This window comes from Diadema antillarum, unplaced genomic scaffold (assembly GCF_040938485.1).
Source record: "Diadema antillarum isolate AM-2024a unplaced genomic scaffold, OU_Dant_1.0 seq00002396_RagTag, whole genome shotgun sequence".
NCBI lineage: Eukaryota > Metazoa > Echinodermata > Echinoidea > Diadematoida > Diadematidae > Diadema > Diadema antillarum.
This window is the reverse complement of record NW_027273007.1, coordinates 109282-136780: the sequence shown is the minus strand read 5'-3', so window position 1 is coordinate 136780 and position 27499 is coordinate 109282. Positions and strand designations below refer to the sequence as shown.

At 39.4% G+C, this 27499-nt stretch overlaps 1 protein-coding gene across 1 annotated transcript; it reads right to left on the bottom strand.

Moving 5' to 3' along the window:
• Window positions 1–173: 173 nt before the first annotated feature.
• LOC139714713 (L-gulonolactone oxidase-like) lies at window positions 174–25846 on the bottom strand. The gene is made up of 11 exons (XM_071626386.1): window positions 25617–25846; window positions 8745–8844; window positions 7980–8105; window positions 7069–7166; window positions 6496–6586; window positions 5578–5763; window positions 4091–4278; window positions 3043–3192; window positions 2056–2217; window positions 1368–1458; window positions 174–444 (listed from the first exon to the last, which is right to left on the bottom strand). Exons 2-11 carry the CDS (start codon window positions 8835–8837, stop codon window positions 313–315), a joined length of 1317 nt encoding a protein of 438 aa, XP_071482487.1. The 5' UTR covers window positions 8838–8844; window positions 25617–25846; the 3' UTR covers window positions 174–312.
• Between the last annotated feature and the right edge of the window lie 1653 nt (window positions 25847–27499).

The window sequence follows — 27499 nt, the reverse complement described above, 5'->3', positions numbered from 1 at the left end:
CCAGACAAAGGTTCAGGAGTAAAATGTTACAAAACGCACACACACACTCAAACACACAGACATTTATTCAAAGCTTCAATGTAAGGGTTCTACCACAGTACAGCTAATGTGCAGAGCATGTCCCTACCTAGCAGGCAACTCAGCAACACATAAACAGTACTATATGTACTCACACAATAACATGATTATTACATAATGTTTCACTATATTATTTCATGTTCAGCACAGATTTCAAAAAGTCTACAACTCTCCTCCAAAGTTCCTTACTCTCTGTACATTACAGTAGCAATCTGAGTAGTGCTCCCTCTAGAGTCAGAGGCCAAATATTCTCTCCAGGTATTCATTGAGAAACATTCCATGGGGATCCAGCTGCTTTCGAGTACCACAGAACTCACCCCAGCGAGGATACAGCTCACTCAGCTCCTTGGGACCCAACGGATGCTCCTGTATGGTGGTAACCATGGTAATACATTTTTGTTCAAACACTGTGACTGGAAAGCATACATAATTACAATAGTACATTTATGAGGGGGTGGGGCTATATCACAAGAATGAGGTAATCCTTTAACCTGTTAAAGACTAGTCCTGTGTATACCCCAGCAGGTGTCTATGGAAAATGTGTGTTATAGATCAATCAGCTTTCCCTCGATGGGATACTAGTATACACTGGCACTTGGCATACACGTGTAACTTCCTACAATATGTTTTGGGCATTGAGTGAACCATTTAAACGTGACCTGGCCAGTTGTAGATTTCAATAGCAAGGCTTTTAGCCCAGCTAAATGTACATGTAGCAGTGGGCATCAGTCGAACAAGGAGGCCCTAAAGATATCTCAAAGGATGGGATATGATAATTAACTAAAACGTACAGCTGTATTTACAGTCAACCACTGTAGTTTACAGCCTTCTGTTCCAATTAAAAAGAGAGTGCCCTAGCATGCATGCCAATGGGAAAAGCGTATCAAAGTGTTAAGGAAATTCATGATTCAAATCTATTTCACAAGATTAAAAAGAGCCATAAGTTACACATCCCCAGGTCTTCAGGCATTCATTATGGGATGTGTAGTGGCATCCCCAACTTGTTTCAGGTATTGTCAGCAACTGGAATTACATGCTGTTTATACATCACGGACTACCTGGTATTGTAAATTTAATAGACTTTGTGAATTTCTGCCATTTTAGTTGTTATAAAGTTTTAAATCAGTCTTCATATCTTTGGGCTGAATATTCCCTCTCCAAAAAACCAAAGATGTATGCAAGAAGGCACTGAAGTCAGACTGGACATTTAAGAAATTACAATGTGTATTTCTGTATGAATTTCAATGTGCCAAGGCTTATACAATGCAAGCAGCTGATGGTGTGCTCACCTTGGCCCAGTGAGGGCGCCCTCCAGCTTTGTGGACAATGTCCTCATACAGGGCCCAGTATTTTGGATTGGATGTTTTCTTCCCGTATGGTCTGCACAGAAAAAGCACAGGGGACAAGTGAGAAAAATATTGTATGTAATTATGAGAAAAGACATGGAATTATTATGAGTGCATCACTTGGTACAACATTATAACACACAAGCAATAGTAGCACATAAAATCAGACAAAGTCAGACAAATATTTATTTTAAAAAAAAATATGAGACCTTCATGAAATCTCAGTTACATCAAAGTGTGATCATCACTCCAAAATCATGATCATAAATCAAACTGAAATTGATGGAGGAATGGATGTTGCCTTAGAACTTTACAACTTGTCCAAGGCTTGCAAGGACAGGCAGTTTTCAACCCTCAGACTTCACTCTAGGTTCACATAAGTAATTGTTGGATTACACAGAGCACAAAATAAATTCACATCATTTCCAATACCAAATATTTCCCGATACAATCACAAAAGAAATAATACGAACATACACATAATAAGAACTTTTTTGCTACAAATAATTTACTTATTGGAAAACCCAGGCCTACTTAGAAGACAAGCTTGTAGAGATAAGGGCCATCACAGAATGGAGGTAATGAGGAGAGAGAGAGAGAGAGAGAGCGAGAGGAAAAAAAAGTGACTCACGTGAAGTGAATGATGTTGATGAAACACGTGTCCCTGCCATTGGCTGGACTGATCATGATGTCATCGCTGCGGGTGAAGCGCACCTCTACCGGGAAGTGGGCATAGATGTTCTCTGTTTCGCAGCTCCTTTTCAGTTCTCTTAGAACGGAAGTGGTCTTGTCCCTGGGATGGACATAGAGGGCAGCATTGTGGTAATTAATAAAATCATGGAGCTTTACTACTTGCAGAAATTAGACTTCTTCCCTTAAATTGGCAACTCAAAATTCATGTGCATGTAAAATCAAATCGAGGAAGTTGAACTTACAGAGTGTTTATGTACATTGTGCACAAACGCAGAAGACAGTATTATACAAAAATATGCCAAAAATTTAAACGAAATATTCATCAATCAAATCTCACTGACAGTATTGTTAAAGGATAACAACAAATTGAAAGATATCAAGGTCTTTGATAAATCTGGGGCCAAAATAAACAACTGTTGGAAGAATTTGACTAGCACATGGCTCAATGAAAAATAATATCTTTTCTTCCTGACATAATACTTATAATATGAACACTAAACAATTATAATGATAGGATAGAGCAAGAGACCATACAAATGTGATTTCTGGGACTTTTTGCTTTATAACAAGATGGAAATTTGGTTTCACGGTAGCTGGTGAATCAGTTTATTACTCTTTACAAGAAGCAAGGTAGGATTAGCAAAGTAAACAAATGTATGGCACAAAACTCAAAGGCACCCACAAAAAATCTAAGCCAGGACTGATTCGCTGGCATCCACGCACTTAGTCCTTGTGGTTTTGCAAAAACATGCAAAATGAGTAACACAGCTTCAAAGAGACACAATTCTGTTAGTTTCAATCCGTCCTCGCACTCTCTTGCACTATAAAACCAAACAAATATGTCAGAGGCTGAACTACATGTACTGCTAAAATGTCTGCTGCCCTCTGTGGAGAACAATAAATACATTTCTATCCAGTAACTCACCTAGGTATTGCCCAGTCAGTCACAAGCTGTTTGAACAGGCAGTCAAAGTTGAAGATCTTGTAGCTGATGTCGACACGCTCTCGTGGGAGAGCAACAAACAGGTAGAAGTGAGCCTTGTTGATCACAGCAACCAGCGGTGGGAAAAAGGTACTGGGGGAAGAATAAAGACAGAAAAGAGTGGGGGAGAGAAAATGAGGATTCAAGGTTTGATGGTATAGAGTCTCCAGATCAAAGTCTAACAAAATGTTGAGTAACACTGTCTTTACTTGATCTTGATGGACACTCATATTTGTGCCTTTGTATCAATAGAGCTGGCTGCCTTCATAATTCGAATTGGAATTTATCTTAGTTTTCTGCGACCACAAAAGTCAGTGAATGCTTGTAAGCGCACAACCAAGAAACTGAAGGGTTAACCTGTCGAGGATGAGCTAATTTGCTATAAAATGCATTTCCCGCAAACACCTGCCCAAGAATACTCGGGACTAGTTTTTGACAGGATAAAGACCACGCATTGGGGCATAAGGTACAATGGCTGCCGGAAGAGTCTTGAGCTAAGGACATCATGATTCAGTCTATGGCCTTATCCTCTCAGTTACTACGATACAAATGTGTGTCAAAGCTCACCACACAAAATGAACAGACAAATGTGCATATAAAAGCAGACAAATAAACATACAATCATATGTAAATAAACAACCATGCAAATACTTTTTATGGCCAACTCCATTCAGCACTGACAAGTTGCCCAATTGTCCTACTATAAACTAAAGCTGCTCTGAATACTTCCTGATGATAACACATCCCCACTCTGAAGGATTTTGTCTTTTGCATGGTTATTGCAGTTATTCACTTATAATAAACTCCTTTTCCAACTGACAATGACGGCACTGGTGTAAGAATTTGCAGGATTTTCAGATTCTGGATATTTACAACGAAGCAAGAATCCACAACTTCATGGACAATTTCTAGACTCAAAAGATTCTACCCTACTTATGTATGAAAAAAAAAGAAGGTTCCTCTTCTATAAAGAAAATCAATGTCTCCACACCTCAACCAGTAAAAAAACTCTAGGAGGTAGAATCCGACCAACGTATCCCAGAACCACGATGACTTCACCTCTGTCCTCTTCTTCTCTGTCCGGTTGACCTTTGACATCATGACGAAGTCGGTGTGAGGGTACCAGAAGAAGCGGAAGTGCTCACTGCCGGTCACGTACTGGTCAAGATTGTCCAGAACCTGTAATGTGGTCAAAGTGTTCACAAAGTCCCCCTGTAAGTCTGAGAAACTACATTTTCATGGTTTGTTGGTATTTTTGTTTTCATAAATGTTATCATTCATTGTTAAGAGTTTCAGAAGGTACAGTGAGTGAAGGGAAGTGACTCTGTACCGGAGCTTTTTTGTACACATTTACGTACATAATTATTCATATCAGTTGTAAAAATTGTATGAACCTCATCATAGGTAAATTCATAACTGCTTCTTACTTTGAGAGGTATTTACCCCCAAACACATGTGGGTCTAGTTATGTGGAACTGTTATAAGAACATATTACTAAGTCTGTCACATGTATACACATGAAGAGTTTGTTTGCAAAAACCGATAAGTCCATATTTGTAAATGGAGATATTTGCGATTAAAGGTCAAGAAAATAAGAAGAATAATAAGAAAATGTTTGCTTCTTTTGACCATAACTTCAAAAATATACTTTTATATGTAGTGACCAATATATCATTTAAAAGGTATTATTTTGTACTTTATGACAGAGACCGTACTTCAAAATCTTCAAAAATGGACTTATCGGTTTTCGCAAACAAACTCTTCACATATAACAAAAAAAAAACAAAAACAAAAACCCGAAGTAGACAATCAGTTCCCAAGTGAGCATATCCATGTGCTATCATTGCCAAAAGAAGACTTTGTGTTGTCAACTATGAGGATTGATAAAAAGGAAAAAATGAAGAGATTTCAACGTACTTTCATATGTCCAGTGCAAGAAAAAAAGAGTACTTTAAAACACTTTGCTCTCTCATACAACAGGGTGCATAATACCAATCTATAAAAAAGACAGTAAAAAATAAAAATTAGTGTGTACATGTACCTGTCTTTCAAATAATTAACATGGAATTCTCTTCCTGGCTTCTTTATAATATTGTTCCAATTCTGTGACAGCAGGATCCTGTTTCATAAAGACTGCGTGTAAGCTACAATCAATCGCAAATTGCATTTCATAAACAACATTGTGATTGATCGCAAATATCGCTACATCCACTGAAAGTTATTCTCAATATTTCTTGAAATCAAGCGCAAGTGTCTTTACAAAACAGAACTTACAATGGCTATGCTAAATATTGGAATTATGCTTGATTCATTGAGTTGCCCTCAATAATCTGGGCGTAAGATAAATTGAAATTCTTCATGGAGCAGGCCACTCGTCTGTATTCCATCTTAGGATTGAACCTTTCCAGGACATTCAAGAGAGAAAGATTTTTTAAAAAGAGAGAAAATGGGAAACAATGCCAAGAGGGGGAATCTCACATCATCCAGTGTGCTTGGGATGGTTAGATCATGCAGCCAGTAGGTCCTCTCACACTGTATTGTCACAGTAACAATGATGCCGAGTGCTCCCAGTCCGCAGAGGGCGGCGCTGAATAAATCCGGGTTCTCCTTCTCGGAGCAGTGGACGATCTCACCGGAAGACTTCATCAGATCCAGATCCAAAATCTGACACCGGGAGAAAATGCCATGTGATCAGCCCTGAGGAGTTTGCATCTCAGTTTGGTATACAAAACACAATATCTTTATGTCTTTTTATATCAAATATGTCGTTAAAAATACAGTGTAACTTGTGTTTGTTTGATAAGAAGGGAAAATGTAAGATGTAGCCCTTGCATAAAAACAGCAACAAGACACAGGCTGACCAACAATTTATTTCATCACATGAGTTCTGAATCACAAATCACATGCACCCTTGGTGTTGCTCACAAGATAGTAATACTTACATTTAAAATGTAATGTAAACACTCATGCAAGAGAACAATGCATCCAAGTTTCAGTTTCTTTATCTCCAACAATATCGGACCAGAACGTCATTACAGGTGTACATTAAACACAATTCAAAGCTCTGGTAGAAATACATGTACATTAGCAAGTTGTTGGTAAGACAAGATTTAGCCCAAGTCTGGGGCTGCCATAAACCCAGTTAATCATTACTATAAGACAGAGCTTCCAGGTAAACTTTGTACACGTACAGCACAAAATAAAAACTGATGCATGAAAAAAGGAATAACATTTATAGGGCAAAAATCTTATTTCCCTGATAAGAAAACAATAATAAGGAAATATATATTTTTTTTCAATTTGCTTTATACTTCAAAAAAGATCTTTTAATCAATATTGAGGGATGAATAAGGGTTAGAGTGACCTCATTGAATTAAGGTACCCATTTAAACTTACATTGGTTGCAATGATACCATGCTTGTAGCCTGTCCCATGCGTTCCTGTGGATATTGCCCCAGCTACCGTCTGCTCCGAAATGGCACCCAAGCTAGAATCAAGACCAGTCGGAGAGAGAAAGAGGCTTGTGGCAAATATTTCTATGAAATTGCCTCAAACGTAGCTCTGCAAACATTCCCACTCCAAAAGCAGAAAGTTTTAATATAGAGCTACCACAGAGATATTTGTGTGTTAATACATACTACACAATACGCTGAAAACGACACCCAAGTCAGGGAGGCTTCTGAATTCTATTGCCAAGACATGTATCTCTTAAGTTTTCAGAGAGATTCATGTCAAGGAGATTTAACTGGTCTGCATCATGTCCAGTTTGTGCTTTAAATTACTGTGTAGATACGCAATCACCTCCATATTGACCTCGTTATATGTACGTAACAAACAATGTTGAAGAAGATGATGGCTTATAGAGGATTGGAGGGTAAAGAGAGAGATGATGAAAACGATGATAGAGAGAGAAAGTAGAGGCAGGAGGGAGGCTGGAATTATATGACTGGACATGAACCACCGACTCACAGACTCAGTGCCATGTCGTGCTGGGGGAGGATCTCCTCGTTCAACGTTTCTAGCTTCACACCCGCCTCCACCGTGATGTGGCATCTCTCCTTGTCCACCTGTGCACAGGGGTCAGAGGTCAAGGGGTCAGTGGTCAAAGATCATGAATATCAGCACTTCAAGCTCTGTTGGAAACAGAATACATGACAGTGAGGTGCAAAGGTTTAATATGTAATTTACAATTTACAACTTATCATTTCGTTTTTCTTTTCATTTCTTTTTTGTTGTGAGTGCTGTTGAATGACTACAAGAAATATACTTTCCTAATGGATTTTGAGAGATAGGTAATTTGCAAATTTCCTGTCACACATACAATGTACAGATCATCAAGGCCAGATTGGGCAAAGGTCATCAAAAAGAATTCTGTGTTTAAATTAGGGTCATGGACAAAATAAAACATGAGCTGGTCAGGATGATTTCATTGTTGGGCACATGTTACCCTCGGCAATACATCTTACATTCAAGAAGACAACTTCATAATCAACCACAATCAACAGTATATATATAATAGATGACAGGGACGGATCCAGGAATTCCGTAAAGGGGAGGGGGCGCAAAAAATATTTCTGGTGCTACGCTATACTTCCGGGTTTCATCTCATTTTTTCTTTTTATTTCCTTTGTTTGAACAACAAATAAGAGGGGGCGCGTGCCTGGTGTGCCCCCTCTGGATCCATCGCTGGATGGCCATCATCCCCTTGACCGAAAAATGTTTGAAAACACAACCACCCTCTCTCTGCCATGGGTTTTGGACAATGTGTACATGTAGAATAATAGCATTTTCTGTGTCAATAAATTCTCAAGTCAAAAACAGGTGAAATAACTGAACTGGAAAAAGGATCAGTTTCGTTTGAAACTTTTGTCTCCTCTTACGCTTATCACTCTGCTGATATTCTTCATGTTGATCATGAACCCTGTGGTGCAGGCGATGTCAGACGGCGAGTGTCGACTTCCGCAAACCTTGACTCTCTTGCCTTCCTCTCTTGCCCTAGCCAATATCTGTGGAGAAAGATTGAGGGGTAAGAATAGCTCATGATGGGCAAATGCCTCGCTTTTGTGTTTGAGTGCCAAAGTGTCATCGATAACAAAGCGCTGCCGACTGTCACGCAATTAGCAGGAGACTCAAGCAAGTCACCTAAATATCAACTGTCTTTACTCTGATGAGAGAATTCAGATCCTAAGCCCGCAAAACAGTAAGCACAAAAAGAAATGTTCCCGAAATTCACATCTTGCAACAAAGTTGTGTACTTTGCTACTTTGAGATATTTGTCATTAAAAATGCAACCCCCCCCAAAAAAAACAAACAAACAAACAGCGACAACACCGAAAGAATTAGAAACTAATTAAAAGAAAAAAAAACAACTACTAAAAAAGTAATTCCTTGTTCTGTGACAAATATAAATATAAAAAGTGAGACATCACCGGAAACTTTTTATTTTACTTTATCAATTCATAGCCGTTGAGGACAAGTCTGGAATATACACTGTACTCAGGCAAGTGTCTATAGGACATGCATGTTGTAGCAAATCAGCCTATCAGAATATTGCTACAGATAATAATATAAATAAAAAGCGAAAAAATAGTTTAGCAATCAAATTCTTCAGTTGAAGATCACAAATCACTATGGGTTCGGTCTACCTGTTTCAATTCTTCAACGTTGTCCGGTTCAAAGTACAACTCTGGCTGACAGCTGAAGGTTTGTGCCCAGTTCTGAAATGTGTAGCCCTCCATGGTGTACCTGTGGTTGAGAATGAAGATAGGTCAAACAGATCAGAAAGGCAAAGAAACAGACAAAAAAAGGGGGGAAAAAAGAGCAGAATGATAGAAGCAGTTCTCCATTCCACTTATACACAAAAAGTAGAGAAAACAAAATTGTCACAAGATAAATTTTCTTGTGATCATTTTTTGGCCTGTTCTCAGAGCTGGTAAATTTTTCCTACGCCAAAATACTCTGAGAAAAATAAATTAGTGTACAAAAGAAATAGAGAGCTTATTGCAACAAATCGCCTTGAAGACATAAATAAGCACAGTTACAATGTAGTTCAGTAAATTGTATCTAGGAGTAACAATCAATTCGATAAAAAGCAGGTCAGGTCAAAGACGGCAATTCAGCACTGCGAAAAAGTATAACCTTTGCCGTTAATATATAAGCCTTCAGTAGAAATCTTAAAAACACACTCCTGCCACCAGTTGTTCTGTGGCTAAATTAGGTGGTTTGCTGACCAGCATGGCACAGCGTTCAACTTGAGAAGCCTGTTTATAGTGTCTCTTCAGTGTCTGCTCTATAATCAGGAGACACATCAAGGTTTATTGCACAAGTTCATGGAATTGCCACATCTAAACAATGGAAGGCATTCACATAGAACCTACAATTTGACATGGATGGTGGATTGTGAAACACAGTAGGCTATAATGAAGTACCGTGTGTGGGTGTGTTCAGGGATGAGGTTTTAATGCATGTTAATACAATTGTACCTATAGTCTTATGTGCATATTGTATGACATCTTTCTTTATGATATGTTTGTACGAATGTTGTGTGCATCCTGGGCATGTGTACAAGTACGTAGGCCTATGTGTGTACTGGGTACTTTATGCTTGTTTCTTTTAAAGGGAAGGTAAACCCAAAGAGCAATGTGGATTGAGTGAAAGCAGCAACATTAGTAGAACACATCAGTGAAAGTTTGAGGAAAATCGGACAATCGATGCAAAAGTTATGAATTTTTAAAGTTTTGGTGTTGGAACCGCTGGATGAGGAGACTACTAGAGGATATGACGTATGAGTGGACAACAATACAAAGAAAATATAAAGGAAATTCAACAAAAATTCGCTTTTCTAGAATTGTGAAAGAGCAATGGACCAACCGCTTTCAGAAAGCAGGGGGAATAATTGCTACCCTTAACATATGTCAATATCAAGTTGATGGAATTTGTAATTTTCATGAAAAATTGATTTTTGTAGTATTTTCTTTATATTTTCTTGGTCTTGTTGTCCACTCATACGTCATAACCTCTAGTAGTCTCCTCATCCAGCGGTTCCAACACCAAGACTTTAAAAATTCGTAACTTTTGCATCGACTGTCCGATTTTCTTCAAACTTTCACTGATGTGTTCTACTAATGTTGCTGCTTTCACTCAATCCACATTGCTCTTTGGGTTTATCTTCCCTTTAACAGTATGACAGAATACAGGGGAATTGATATATCAAACCCAACTAGAAATGTCGCTACAGCGACTGGTTATACCCCCACCAAACAACATTTCATAAGCTTTGGTCAAAACAACATTTCATAAGCTTTGGTCAAGAAACTGAGGAAGTAGTTAAATCCGCAAGATCTTTCCTTGATCTTCTGCCATTAATATGCCGTTACCATGGCAACGTACTTTTGGGTACTGTCGAAAAATGAGTCTTGCACATCTACAACCAAAGGCACACATCTGTACCAAGTTTCATGGAAATTGGGCAAAAACTGAGGAAGTAGTTTGCAACACAAAATTTTCCATCATTTTGGCTCATAATATGTGAGCTGTTACCATGGCAACATACTTTTTGTCACTGTCAAGAAATGTGTCATGCTGACCTATATCCTAAGACAAACATTCAATATGAATTCCATGAGAACTGGAAGAACACTGATGAAGCAGTTTTGCCATGAAGCATTTTGCCCTATATTTTACCAATAACATGCCGTTACCATGGCAACGCACTTTTTGCCACTGCGGAAATATGTGTCTTGCACATTAACATATTCAGATGAACATCTGTACCTAATTTCATAAAAATTGATCAAAAACTGTGGGAGGAGTTCGTGACGCAAGATTTGTACCCATTTTTGCCCATAATATGCCGTTACCATGGCAACGTACTTTTGGGTACTGTCAAAAAATACGTCTTGCACATCTACAACCCAAGGCACACATCTGTGCCAAGTTTTATGGGAATCGGTTGAAAACTGAGGAAGTACCGGTAGTTCGCGACACAAGATTTGCAACGGACCGACCGCCCGACCGCCCGACCGACCGCCCGACCGCCCGCCCGACCGCCCGACCGACTGCCCGACCGACTGTCCGCTGATTCCTATATACCCCCTTCAAACTTCGTTTGGCGGGGGGTATAATGAGGGGGGGGCGGCAGAATTAATGTGTTATGCATGGATAACAAGTTTGAATTTGCCTGGTAATCTTTTATTCATCCCACTATTTAACAATACGTGCAGAGCAGGGGTGGATCCAGGAATTCTGTAAAGGAGGGGGGGGGGGGGTGGGGTGTGCGAACAATATTTCTGGTGCACCTTCTGGGTTTCATCTATTGTTTTTTTCTGGTACTCTTTGATTTTTTTTTTTGTTTGAGCACCAAATAAAGAGGGGGCACCCCCTCTGAATCCGCCACTGCGAAGCAACCCAGTTCTGTACAATTGAATATTCATTGTACAATGCACATGCGTACAGTGTACAGACAACAAAAATCAGTTCCATGAAAAACAGGTCAGGTCACAAACCGCAATTCAGCTGAGGAATTTATATCATTATCTTTTTTTCTTTTCTTTTTTTTTTTCAGAGTAGAAAAGCAAAACTGTTTTTTCTCTCTCTCAGAGCCTGTGATCAATGATCAAATGACTACCATTTAATAACAGCAGATCAATAAATGCATTGCATGAGTATAGGCCAATAGATTGGTTATTTTTGCAACTCCTGGGCCCTGTTTTATGAAGAGTTAAAATTGATTAAAAAAGTTGATTTCTATCATTAAGTCTATGACAGCCTGTGTGTTAACTCTTTATGTGCCACGTTCTCACGTCCGACTCAGTCGACGGCGTGCCAACTTCGCATATTCTGCTCAACAAACAAAGCCGCGAAGACCGATTGATACACCGCTAATTACTGCTAATCCCGCGGCACAACGAAAGCATTTCTCGTGCTTTTGTTCCTTTCATATACGGCTTGCATTCTATGTGGTAGTCAGCTATCAAGCGATGTTCCCAACTAGATTTGCTCGTACATTCTAAGTTTCTGTCAAGGTTTTATGTGCAAAAGTCATGCCTTTATAGTAATGTAGCAACTGGTCATTCAAAAGAAAAATTGAAAATAGATTGGTGATACAATTTATATCGAAACGAAGTTTGACATTCCACTTTAACTTTGCCTACTATTATGCCCATCTTAACAGAAATTTGTGGAAGTTATACAGACTGGAAAAACAGAATTCTTTCTCAAAGCATGACTACCTTCATGCCTCAGAATAACGTGGCACACAGGGGGTTTCCACCGTGGCACATAAAGAGTTAAAGGACAAGTTCACCTTCATAAACATAAGGATTGAGAGAATGTAGCAATATTAGTAGAACACATCATTGAAAGTTTGAGGAAAATCAGACAATCTGTTCAAAAGTTATGAATTGTTGAAGTTTTTTTGCAGTACCCGCTGGATGAGAAGACTACTGCAGTGTATGAATAACTTAGATGTCACATGCGTACAACAATATAAGGAAAATATAAAGAGAATTTCACAAAATTCCATGTTTTGAAAAAAGTACACATTCCCCTACCTCGTTACCGATAAATGTTATGGGTAATATTATTCCCCCTGCCTTTAGAAAGAGGCAAGTCAATTGCTCTTTTATTATGCGAAAAAAGTGAAAATGTGTTGAATTTTCTTTTATATTTTCTTTATACTGTTGTACGCATATGACTCACAAGCTGTAGTAGTCTCCTCATCCAGCGGTTCCAACACAAAAATTTAAAAAATTCGTAACTTTTGCATCGATTGTCCAATTTTCCTCAAACTTTCACTGATGTGTTCTACTAATATTGTTGCATTTTCTCAATCCTTATGTTTATGAAGGTGAACTTGTCCTTTAAGGAAATTCAAAATCAATTATATCTTTTGATAAAAAACAGGGCCCAGATATATTGAAAAGAGGGTGCAAACATTAAGCTCTACACATCCATCAGTGTATAAAGGCCTACTCCTGTTTTTGTTGTTGTTGTTGTTGTTGTTGGAACTGATGGGTTTTCTTTCGGCATGACGAAATCATGTTACAGGGAATACTGTATGGTATACGCTATATATTTCGCGTGGGTTTTATTTTCGCGAATTTCGTGAGTCGGGAGCTATTCGTGAAATTAACAACACGCGAAAATATTACCTTCCAAAATGAATCCCTTGCCTTGATGATACGAACATTTCAGTACTAGTATACCATGTAACGGCTTACCGAACAGACCATACTGGCTGAGCTTGTTTACGCACGTCCACGTCTAACGAATACTGTAGAGAGCCAATCCATATCGCAAGGGGACCACTCGTCAGAAATCTAGCGCGATGGACTTAACCACTTCAAAAATGTTGAATTCTAACTTACTAGTTCGCAGAGTTTGGTAAGTTTTTTTCATGCAGTGTATAACTAGTATCATTCTTATTTGCTAGTAAGTTGAAAATTCACACTTTCTTTGCCACTTCATATTTTCTCTGGTCCCCTAATCGCGAATTTAACCACTCGCGAAAATGTGTGACAGCGGCAATTCGCGAAAATTTATGTATGCGAAAATTATAGCGTATACAGTAGTACAGTATGGTACAGTTCCAGTACAGATAATTTGGGGATCTGAATTTTGATAGTGATCAATGTAAAGAGAATTTCATTCTAAATGTGTTCATTATAATGGGAGCACACTGCACCAAAATTATGGAGTAATCTCCCTTCGTTTGTAAGACAAGCAGTTACAATTAATGAGTTTAAGGCCAGGTTAAAAAGTCATCTTTTGAAGTAATGTATTTTCTCTTTGAATTTCTTGTATGCATGTCATTTTGTGATGCGCAGTAGAGTATATTATTATAGTAGCTGCGAATTTAAATGTTCTTTATTTATCATTCTGCTGAGTTTACAGTGCCAGAGTAAAATTCCTAGTTGCAGCATTTTGGGAATGACCCAGTCTGCTTCTTAAAAGTAAAAAATTGTGCAAACTTATGATACTTGGCTGCACATATTGATCAGCACAGGTCTACCAATTCTATGCATCACATCGTCTGCCCAGTTTGCCACATTTTACACGCTGAAATATTTGGTAGGCCCTAGGGTGTATCACAAAAGAGAAGGACCAATACAAATAAAGGCCCATGTACAACAAAACAACGCGGGTCAAATTTTAAACAGAAAGGGTGCACAAGCGTAGAATGTTATACTTGACTTCCAGCAGAGCGTAGTCTGCAAACCCAGTGAAGTGTACATTGTAGTTCGTTACACACTCTAGAAAGTATGAATATAAAATATGATGATACTTGGTTGTGTGCATGGCATCACTTTGCATGAACATTTTATGGTGGCAGTCAGCCAAAGAGATGTGCTGGCTCAGTGAAGAAAGACCAGGGACTAGTACAGGTATCACAACTACAATAGTACTGGTATCACTCATCAGCTACCGAGCCCCTTGCAAACACAGTTTAGACCAGAAGCAAGGCACTTTATTAAACTCAATGCTTTATGTTCTAAAAGTCACTTGGAAGGAACCTGGACCTCTCAGAATAGGTGCATTTTTGTACCCTGCAATTACTTGCAATTTTATGGGAATAGGAATGTCCATTGCATTTGAGGATGAAGGGGGAAAGAAATTTTAGATGTCAATTAATTGCATCCCAAAATCAGATGAAATAAAAAACAAAACAAAACAAAACAAAGGGTTTAACATTTTTCTCGCGCCACTGCCGAGGTTAATCGCATGGCAAGCACAAAAACAAAACAAAACAAAACAAAACATCCAAAAACAACATCGGCTGCTGTTCAGTAGACAGTCAAACCCCAGATACTTTCCGAAAAAAAAAGTGGGGGGGGGGGGAGGGCTGTAAAACTTAAGAATTCAGAATTTTCATTAACAGCATACGGTACAGGCAGAATGTTTCTCAGACTAATCGAAATTAAAACACAACGTAATGCAGTGCAACATCCTGCACACACTCGCAATTGATTGTTTGTGTCCTGGCTTTTAAAAAAAGAAAAAAGAAAAAAAAACCTCCTTCAATAGAAAGAGGGGCACAGCAATGAACACTAATGAAAAAAAGAAGAAGAATGTTTTACTGCTGATAACATTTTTATTTTCTTAGCCAGCTCAAAGGGACTACAGTTTTTCTCCAGCACTACATTGAACTCTTAAGTACATACTTGATTATTACAGAGGAAAAAGGGGTAATAAAGTGACCGTGCATGACAAACCAACAAGAAGTTGCACCATGTAGTACCTCCTTGGTTGCACCCACTGATGTTGTGTGAAGACTCACAATTGCCCCGAGGTGTGCCTCCTCCTTTCCATTCCTTCAAAAACCCTTGCCATTTTCTTTACTTTCAACTCTTCAACTTTTGAAAGAATGGTGCATCTGCTTTGAAAGTTGGGGTTAGTCATGGACAGAATTGTTTGATAGAGTATAAAAGGGTTTAATTTAAGCTTAATCTGATAATCCCTTCATTGCTGTTGGTATCAAATTTTACCTTTTAAGCCCTGTTTTTGCCCCATTAATTGCAGAGAGCTCAGCTTAATATAAAGATTTCAGTGCTTTAATAGACCTGTACTTCACAACCTCTTTTGTCAATACCCACTTTCCCAGAGTGTGAGCTTTCTTTCCAATACTTGGGTTGTGGGCTCAGCAGAAATGCCTCTAAGATGGAACCTGTCATGCATTAGTTTGCAAAGATCAATGGGTATAAACTGATTCTCTATGAAGAGAATAGTATTGTACTATTAAACTGGACAAACTAAAGAAGACATTTCGGAGATGTGCAACTCTATGCACATCACTCTGTTTTGTCAATAACATTCCTAAAATTTCAGGAATACGTGCCTTCCCGGGCCCTCACCACTGGGGATTTTAGGGGAAGCTGCCTCACCTCAGACTTGGTCAGTCAGGAATGAGTGTCTCCTATCAGTATCACGTTGAGCATTTATCTCAAAATGTGAAGAGCAATGTACTATAAGATCAAAGATCTTCAATAAAAACAGACAGGATATCTGCAAAGCGATCCCTGAAATCTACTACCGGTATCACATGTAATATGTATGTAGAGCTACCATGTCTCACGCATTCTGCGTGGGACTCAAGCATTAAAGGGTCTGTCTCACGATCTCACGCATGGCACCCATTTTTCTCACGCATCTGGTGAAGTCTGCAATTCGGGCCAAAAATAAGGAGCATAGCTCAAAGGATTTAAGTGATAGTTGCCATTGAAGGTATATTTCCTTTTTGCCTGTCAAGATTAGTAAAAAATAGTCACTTAAGTATGCACCAGATTGCATCATTAAGAGCTAATAATTTAAAAAAGCTCCCTACCATTGCCCATGGAAGGGGGTCACCCTCCTCGTTCGCGTGCACATTCACTTGTATGGCGAGCGCCGAGACGCCGAGTCATAAAAATCTCACTCATAAAATATTTTTGAACTTGGCATCTCTGCACATGTACGATGTAGATGTCTTCTGTGTAGATCGACTATACTGCCTACATTGTACAACGTAGTATTGTTTTCTGTGAGGAGAGGTGTGGAGTGTTTGCTGTTGAACAGGTTGTCAGAGATGCCAAGTTCAAAAAACTTTTATGAGTGAGATTTTTATGACTCGGCGTCTCGGCGCTCGCGCGCATGCGCACGCGAACGAGGAGGGTGTCCCCCTCCCATGGTAGGGAGCTTTTTTAAATTATTAGCTCTTAATGATGCGATCTGGTGCATACTTAAGTAACTATTTTTTACTAATTTTGAAAGGCAAAAGGGAAATATACCTTCAATTGCAACTGCCACTCTAATCCTTTGAGCTATGCTTCTTATTTTTGGCCCAAATTGCAGACTTCACCAGGTGCGTGAGAAAAATGGGTGCCATGCGTGAGATCGTGAGACAGACCCTAAATGCTTGAGTCTCACGCAGAATGCGTGAGACTTGGTAGCTCTGGGTTGTATGCATACATTCGAGCGAACTTATCATTTCGCATCATGTGATCTTTCTCGTATGGGCAACGACACGTGTTGCTAGCTCTATGACTGACGAGTCATGACCACATCGTACCATTACTAAAAGTACATCATAATTCATACGAGCATTGATCTCTATATGCAACAGAGATTAGTGTGCGATGCACATACGGCCTCTTACCAATCTCGTTCGTGTCTGTGTTTATTTGCAGAGTCTTTTTTGTATGCTTCCATAGAAAGTGTACTGTGGTCTTGTCACTGCCACCCTCGTTCGCAATCTGCCTTTTATTTATTTATTCATTTATTTATTTATTCAAGATTTCATGCGTGTTCACAAAATAGGAATGCATACAAATGCATGCAAGTACATCTCATATAGCCAAGACAGAATATATACAATAAGTATACATTGATAAGAAGCAGTTACAGGATAGTATACAACTCCACTAAGAGAGCTACATTATTCAAGGTAACGAACACGCAAAGGAATTGCAACATAAGCTTAAAGCTTGAGAATCGTTGCAACCCCCGTGCACATAATCTATAATTGCTTGCAAATAGTTTAAATGGTACTTGATAGGAGTTGGGGGGGGGGGGTATTTACAAAAAGAGCATGGGAACATGAGGGGGAAAGAAGAAATGCATGTGTGGTGCCTATCTGTCCTGTCGGACATTGACAAGAGAGAGCAAGAAAAAGTTCAAAGTGTCAAGTCATTATGAATAAGCAAATTATACTGATTGAATTAATTAAATTTCTCATAAATCCCATTCAAATGTTGATTTCAGGGGAAATATATGATCACAGCAAGTTTAATAGTTAATAGTATCCAGGAGTTCAGCGTGAAGCTGATAATAGAATATGTTTGATCGACCTTTTGAAAGTAACTATTTTTTGTAAATTACGAACATGCTGAGGTAGCGCATTCCAGACATCAGGACCGCTATTATTGTATGTCTGACTGATTTATAGGCTAGTGCAGTACCGGGGTTCACTAAATGTATATCTGATGCTTGTCTCGTGGGATACGAGTGAACTGCACTGTTAAGTTGAAACATTGTCGAAAAAGAGACAGGTAATAGGTCTTGCTTAGAACGAAACATGAAGAGGGCAGTCTGTAGGAAATGTATATCATCTACTTTTAAACATTTTAATTTCAAGAACAATGGGTCTGCATGTTCTAGGAAACCAGACCCTGATATGCGAACAGCTTTCTTTTGCAACAAAAGGATATTATCTGTCAAACTCTTTGACGTTGCCCACAGAATATTACAATACGAAATATAAGGTAAGATACTAGGTGTTTCAAAAAACATTTCCCACTTTTGATTCTTAATAATTCAAAAACTATATATCGGATAACACTGTCATTGATATGAGTGATAGCTGAATAGTGTACAATTTGGTTGAAGGTGGTTTAAATATGAAAGCATAAATAAGTTTCATGAAATCCATGATTAATTTCACAGTTACGTTCCAGACTTTGCTCTATTTTCAACCCTCTGTACAAAATTTCACTTTGCACAGGGGTCAATGGGTGTGTATGGGAGTGTGTGGTTAACACCCTGACAATGGTCCTGAACAATGGCCAGGGTTTGAATGCTTCATTATTCATTCATGAGAAATTCCACTATCACAGCTAGTCTTTATTCAGCCTCTGGCAGTATCTGTGTAAAGTCAAACGCCTGTCGATACTGTCGTTAAGTCGCGTCAGTGCTCTCCCTACTTCTGAAAAACAAAATTACAATGAATACCTTCTGTGCTATCGTAAACGTGGTGACAGGAAGTAAAGAAAATCAATTAGAGTATACACTTGTGTATACAAGTGTATGGAGCCTTAAATAAATGTACTCTGAAACAAATCGCCCCAATGATAAATGCTGCTGAACTCTTTACCAAAAATGATCTCTTTTTATTGAAAAAGCGAAAATTTTGTCAGACTATTACCAATTAGTAGACAGTTGTATTGAAATGAGGAACTTTAGATCATTTATGCTTATCTATATATCCCAAATTTGGTGATATGTCAGAAGCAAAATTTGAAAATGATTGCCAGCTGGAATGAAATGTGGTGTTTGCAAGCACTTTACCGTGCATGAATTCAGACTAGCAGTGCCCAGGGCAATCCACATGAATTATTGATTAAGCATTCATGTGCCAGGGAGCGCCAGACTGACGCCTAGTCAACAGATGGTTCAGGCATGTCCATTGTTCAGGGCCATTGTCAGCACACACTCACATACACATCATTGGTTCCTGTGCGAAGTTCAATTTTTGTACAGAGGGTTAAAATTTGACCAAAATCTGAAAGCTTACTTCAAAATCAATCTTAGATTTAATGAAACTGATTTATGTTTTCACGTGCAAATCACCTCCAACCAAATTGTACACTATCCAGCTATTACTCATGTCAATGACAGTTTTATCAAATGAATAGTTTTTGAAATATTTATGATCAAAAGTGGGAAATGTTTTTTGAAACACCTAGTATTAGAGTGTTATATAACATCAAAAGCACTTTGTCAGAAACAAAACTTTTTACTTTATATAATATACCAATATTGCGGGATATCGGTGTAGCGATATGATTCACATGGTCACTCCAATTAAGTTTATCATTAATACGCCAAGGAACTTTGTACATGTTTTCCTTTCAATGCGGGTACCATCTAGATTGACCTTAATTTGTTGAGCACCTGAGCATTTCCTCCCTTTAAAGTGAATGAAATTAGTCTTCTGCACATTCAGAGATACATGTAGTATGTTACTTCTGAACCATGATGTTGGCTTTGGTAATTTTGAATTAATAGTGAGTTCAAGGGTTCGAACATCACGATGAGTTAAGAAAACACTGGTATCATCTGCAAATAAGGTGTAGGTCAAGATTGTTGAAACATCACAAATGTCATTTATGTAGATGAGAAATAAAAGTGGGCCTAGAATGGATCCCTGTGGAACACCACATTTCAGATACAGAATGTCAGAATTAACAGAGTTGCAGTGAGTAAACTGTCTTCTCATTGACAAGTAGCTAGAAAACCACTGATAAGCCACACCCCTTACACCATAGTGACAGAGCTTAGACAGGAGGATCGAATGGTCAAGTGTGTCAAATGCCTTACTAAGATCCATAAACACACCAATAACATGCTCACGTGTAGCCTTTAAACAAGGCGACTCGCTCTGCGTGCCCCCGTATAGCGCGTTTACCCCACAAACCTGTTGGCCGGCGAGTGGAGCGAGCCGCCTTTATCCACTCGTTCAGGGATGTGTACTTTTGTCGTTGTTGTTGCTTTATATTCTTTGACAAATTTTCGTACAAATTTGACGCAGAAAATACACACGGCACCAAAGCAAGCCTCGTTAATATTAAGTAGAATAAGAATAGTTACTTAATATTAACGAGGCTTTAATATTAACGAGGCTTGCCTTGGTGCCGTGTGTATTTTCTGCGTCAAATTTGTACGCAAATTTGTCAAAGAATATAAAGCAACAACAACGACAAAAGTACACATCCCTGAACGAGTGGATAAAGGCGGCTCGCTCCACTCGCCGGCCAACAGGTTTGTGGGGTAAACGCGCTATACGGGGGCACGCAGAGCAAGTCGCCTTGTTTAAAGGCTAGCTCACGTGCAGCTAGAGCACCAGAGACACAATCATAAAATTTCAAAAGGGCATGGTCAGTTGAATGAGACCTCCGAAATCCATATTGTTCAGGATTTAGAGAGTTATGTTTCTCCAAGAAATCATAGAGCCTGTTATATACAATTCTCTCTAAGATTTTAGAAAAGGCAGGTAAAATTGAAATTGGTCTGTAATTCGAGATTAACACTCTGTCATCTTTTTATTGAAAGGTTTATTTATTCATATCACATCTCGTAGCCCAAGGGCTAAATTGCGTGTAATATAACATAAAATATGTACATACAAATTCAAACATTCAGACAATTACAGAATAAAGCATTTACACGTGTGATAGAAATAAGTGGGAAAATATCATAATTACAGAAATCAATAAGTTGAGCATTATGCAAGATAAGAACATATTCCGCATTTGTCAAAACAAACAGAATTACACAAAAAATACTGTGACGACTGATTTGCCTCTACTCCATTAAAACTACAAAACATCATACACAAAACATCAGGTTTACATGACTGATAAATAAAAGGTATTTCGAAATGTGATTGCACAACCCCAAATATAATTAAATCACTGTTTTTACATTTCATAACAAAATTTCATTCTGATGGCTGAGTTATCACATATGACTTATATACCCTACATATAGCACTCTCAACCGACCCTTCCAAAGCCCCGTAACCCACATTCTTCTTTAAACATCATCAAAATAACATCAAATTCACAGAAAAATTCGTCTAACTGTACAAAAGTATGGATACAAATTTCATATTTCTCCATTCAGAATTTGCAGAAATATGGGGAAAAGATAACGTTGTGAGAGTGATTCTCAACGTAAGTATCAATACGGAAGAGATGTGGAGTAGAGATACGAGAGGAATAGGGGGAGAAGGAGAGATAAAGATAGGAATAAGTAGATATGTGTATACAATACATATACAGGTGTACACAATACACACAAATACACAGTCATTTGCATGTACACACAACGAACCTTTCTAAGGGGGGGGGGCAGAGTTAAAAAAATAACATATTTATGTTCTACATATAGCTTTCTCAGTAAAACAAATATCATAAACCACATCTGATTTTAATAGATATTGAAAAAATAGAAAAATAATCGGTAATGAACAGCAACATAATCAGAAAAATAGCCCCATCAAAATAATAACATCAGTGAAAAAATTCGCCTGCCGGAGCAGATGGGAAGGACAAGGCAAACTGGATAAAAAAGGGTCTAACCAATATTTTGATGTTTATGTAATACATGCATATATAGGTATAATCATACTGTACATACATACACAGTCATATGCATGTACATAAATGGAGACGTTTGTATGGGGATGCAGAATGCAAAAATGACACATTTATATCCTATTTAGCTTTCACAGTAATAAATGCATACATACATATTATCATGGACCGCACACTTTAAAAATTGCAAAAATAAAGAGATACAACAACGTGAAAGGGAAGGTGGCCCCATCAAAATGATAACAGAGTGAATGAAGGCTTTCACCTGATGGTAAAACAGATGGAAAGACCAGGGTAGAATGGGTAAATGAGGGGTCAGGTAAAGATAGAGTAGGAGAAGGAGAGATAAAGAAAGGAATATGTGAATGTGTGTATACACAAATAGGTATGCATGTATATGCGAACACAGCCATAGATGCATGTACAACCTTACTCAGAAGTCCAATAGTGACGTGATCGGGAAAGTTATCCATTAAGAAAATAGCATGATAGAACTCATTTGTATTATGCAATCGGGTATGACCTTGATGACATTTTATGAACAAGAAAGAAGTAAAAGGCTGAAGGAGAGAGAGAAAAATAAAAGTGTAAGGAATGAGTATGAGGGGCGTGTCATCATTCACCACACAGAGACTTATCAGTAATCTTAACCCGGGATAACAATTCAAAATAATTTACATTAATTTAGAATTCAACAGCCTTGTGAGGTAAGGAATTGCACTATTCTCAAAGCGTTTAGTGCGACATCTTTTTTCCATGTAGCGCTTTGTGTGTCTGAGTTTTCGAGAGGACGCGTTCAACACAAACCATTTCTGGAAGTGTACAGAGTTTGCCGATTTCTGCGCAAATTTCAGAGACAACTCCTCGCGTCTCACTTCTAGGCTGGAGATTTGGGCTGTTTCCAGTGCTACCTCGTAGTTGCAGTGCGGTAGAATGGTCCTCAGTGCCCTCTTCTGGACCCGCTCAAGTAGACCTGCCTGTGCGACCGTGAGACCTGAGTGCCACACTGGGCACGCGTATTCCAGAAGCGGTCGAATGAACCCAATATACACAGACACAAGATCATCACTAGGCATGTTAAATGATTTCAACATTCGGAGCATGTGCATGCGACGGTTTGCCCGCGATACCATGGTACGGACATGGCACTCCCACTTGAGATCACTTTGTATCATGACGCCTAGGAGCTTCACTGACGTGACTTCGTTCATCACTTCGTTGCAAAGTGTAAAATCGAAATCTGGGAGGCTTCGTTTCCCGAAGGAAAGCCTCATGACACTGCACTTTTTGGGGTTGAGCCTCACACGATTGTTGTCACACCAATCTTCCAACGAGGTGAGGACATCCTGCATGCGGTTGTATGGGTTGCAACAGCGATCAGGGCACAGTGCGAGCGACATGTCATCCACGTACTTCCATCTGCTGTCAAGATCACCACACAACGCGTCATTGATCAGAGCGAGGAACAATGCAGGACCAAGACGAGTACCCTGTGGGACGCCGGCTGTGACAGGTTGCCATGGTGACAACGCTCCTTGGTATCGGACACGACATCTACGTCTAGTGAGGAACTCACAGATCCATCTGATTATCGATGGGGAAAGCTGTAAGTCCACGAGTTTCCTCACCAAGATTGTGTGGTCGACCCGATCAAATGCGCGGCTGAAATCAGTTGACACAACAGTAATCTCTTGGCCGGCGGTCTCCATGTTCCTGTAGAGGGAGTCCATCAGGTCAACCAGGCAATGCGTAGTGGAATGTCCAGCACGTGCTCCGTATTGCTTTGGGTCAAGTTGAGGAGCTAACTCTGACATAACGCGTCTGTAGACGAACAGCTCAAGGATTTTTGCAAAGTGGTTAGTCAGAGAAATAGGGCGTAGTTTGTCCACAGGTGCTGGTGATTGTTCTTTAGGAACTGGGCACACAATTGCATCCTTCCATTGGTGTGGTACGTAGCAGCTTTCGTATGACGAGTTTAGCACTTCGCACAATGGTTCAGCTAGTTCAACGGAAAAAGTCCGAATAATCCGAGCAGGGATATCGTCTGGCCCACCGGATTTGCCAGGTTTGATTCGCCTCAATTCCCTTTCAACATCCCAGGGTTGAACGTGAGGGATCGGCACATGTGAGGGAAGGAACGCAGGAAGACTGGAGAGATCAAGTTCGGGGATATCGTCAGCGATATTTGCAAAGTGGCAGTTGACGGCATCGGCTATCCCGGCTTTGTCTGAGGATGAGATGCCCGGCACCGTTATGGTAGTCTCCTTCTTCTCTTGGGAGGTCATAACTTTCAGAAATTTGTACCAGTCAGATGGGTTCTCGCGTTTTAGGTTCTTTTTTGTGGATAGGGATTACTTTGGCTAGCTTAAATGAGGAAGGAAATACTCCAGTCACCAGAGAGAGATTATAAATATGAACAAGTGGGGTGATGATTGAGCCAATGATTTGTTTCAATAAATATGTACTTATTTCATCATGTCCACAAGAGTGACTAGATTTGAATGCAGTAACTATTTCAAGAATTTCAATGCAGTCAGTAGGCTGCAAGAAGACTGAAAATTCTGAAGGGCCTTTCAGATATTCCCTAAAATTCAAGCAATTCCTATCAATCTTTTTAGCCTGGTTAGGTCCAACATTTGCAAAATAGGTATTGAAAGAGTTTGCAACGTCAACAGGAGAAGTAATTTCTTGTCCATTTTCTAAGATTTTTTCTAGGGCAGAAGTATTGCCTTGATTGCCTAAAACGCCCTTTATGACCCTCCAAGTGGAGGCAATGTTGCCTGTAGTTTTTTTCAAATTGTGTAGAGTAAAACAGTTTACGAGAGGATCGAATAATTGATGTTAATCTATTTCGGTATTTTTTGTATTTTTCAATGTTTTCCAGAGATGGTTTCTTTATACTTCTTTTATAGAGAGCATTTCTTCTTTTTATTGATCCGAGTATACCACTGGTAATCCAAGGATGCGATCCCTGTTCCTTAGGTTTTGGCTTTTCATACGGAATGTGCTTATCAAAATGCCCGTAGAATTTCTCCCAAAAAATATCAAAAGCCGTCACAGCATTTTCAGAAGCAAGAACATCATCCCAATCTTCAGAAAGCAAGCTGGCTTTCAGACCAGACACCTTTTCGTCAGTAATCTTTCTCTTCTTATCGTTTCTCACTGGCCCATTCGCATGAGACTGGTAACCATATAGACTAGTATGCAAAACACAGGTAAATGATCAGAAATTTCAGAGTAAAATAAACCGGACTGCGAAAAGGTTCTTGGAGCTTTTACAAAGATATTGTCTAATAATGATGATGAGAGACCATTGATTCTGGTTGGTTTGTCTATCATTACAGAAAGTGCATTGGAATCAAGAATACTCCGAAAGCGGATCGAGTTAGGGCTGTTTGTTAATGTTAGGGTTGTTTTAAGAAGTATAATTCTCAGTTACCCTCAATTATCAAGATATCTGCTGATCTCTACACAACTACGGTGAATGTGCCTTCTGTAAAGAGTATATTCAAACAATCTTATTACATACTTTCTAAATGTGACCATGCTTCACAAAACCAACAAAAAGTACATATCTTTACAGGAGCAGGAGCGCGAGCTCTAGTTCATCCAACCAGCTCAAGCCGCGCCGCCCCTGCGGCGGCCCAGCCAGGGTCTATCTTTACATACCTAGCCGATGAGCCGTAACGACGTAACGCTAGAGGCGAAAGTCTTGTAAATTTGCGTATTTTCTCACAGAGTCACAGTGATGCGCCTTCTCGATCAACTTGCCTAAAATGGGCTTTGTAGTCTCTCTAAAATATCGCGATTCATGTGGAGTGAAAACAGCGTTGATATCTTGACATTCCGTGCATTTAAACATAGCCTTTCACCACAGAAGTCCAATATTTGCTGCTCAGCATCATTGCACGCTGCTCGCTCACCCGTGCTAGTCTGGTTTCCAGACCCTTTGCCAACTGGACTCCGCGGCGACGAAGTCGCCGCCCCGCGACGAAGTCGCCGCCTTTGCCGAAGGCAAAGGCGCCTCTGCGCGAGAAAATCAACTTAAACTATACTAGTTTTCGACGTTGAGGGCGTCAATATCATGGATAGCGAAATAGTATGGGCAGAGGGTCTGGAAGCCAGACTAACCCGTGCTCGCCGTTAGGTTCCTGAGCTACTGCCACTGCCTAGCCTGCCGCCGCGCCATACGTGCACATTGATCACAAGACACAACACCCGACCCAGCTTGCATTGGGTACAGTTATCTTCCTCGAGTACGTGGAGTCAGCCAATGAGAAAACACGTGGTCATGTATATGTGTACTCAGCTCTGGAACATGGTTAGTCTCTTCCTATACACTTATTTCTAAATCAACTTTCACTACTTACATTAATATCAAGAAAAGCTCGATGACAGCTGGTGCAGTAATGTCACACTAGTAAATACCAGTGAATCATACATTGATGAAGTACAAAGTAACAGTGGAATGATTTCACATGTTTACATGTAAAGGTGAGCATCTGCATTCTTGGATAAGATGTATTTCTTTCTAAGACTAACTTTCGCAAAATTGCGTAAGGCATGAGTTCCACGTGTTTACACAATGCCTGTGTTATCCAATCACTGTGGTTTCGCAACTGTTACAAGAGCATAGAGCCCTGGCCAGCCCTCGTTTATAACGGTCAATACCTTTCTTCCTGATCCGGGCTGCGCCGACAAACAAACCAGTAGTAACACCAGAGACTCCAACTCTCCCGTCCGAAAACCCATTTTTGCAAAATCTCCCGTTCTCCCGTTTGAAATCTAATTTCTCCCGCTCTGGCTCTTTGTCTCCCGTTGGAAAGGATTTCTTACATATTTCTATCGTATGTAGAAAAAATAAGCCTTAGATAGCACCAGAGAGCATCTAGAACCCTGGGAATTTCGCGCTTCGCACACATCAACTTTGAGTCTCCCGTTTGCTAGGGGTTTTAGGCGGGAGAATCTCCAGATCAGAAGGTACTTTGGGTTGGAGTCTCTGTAACACACGAACAAACACAACGGGACCCCTTGTAAATTCGGCTTAATTGGCGCATTTATAAGTGCGTGTTGTTTTATCATTATGTCATACAAGCAAAAATAATAAAACATGTACATGTAATTACCAAGACAAAGTAAACAAACCGACAAGACTCATTGCTATCATATAAGGCCTATACCACCCCCCCCCCCCATGCACCGCTCATCAGGTCGAACAAAGATTAATATAGTTTCCATGAAGTGACCTGTAGATAATTGTGGACGTGAAATGATAATAGAAACAAAAAAAAAAAATCTGATAAGTGCACTTGTGGGTATACATTATTATAATCGCTGCATCGAAATAAGAGACATTATTGAAAAAGTAGATTTTCAAATCATTGGCCTGCATCTGCAAGCTAACATGATTCGATCCATGGAATTGATCTGTCTGACTAACTATTTTGTCTTTCTTTCTCCACTGATTTTCACTGTATAGTAAGCATAACAGTTTAATATGTTGTTTATTGATTATCTGCAGACTGCAGAGTTATGCCACTATAAGGGGCTGC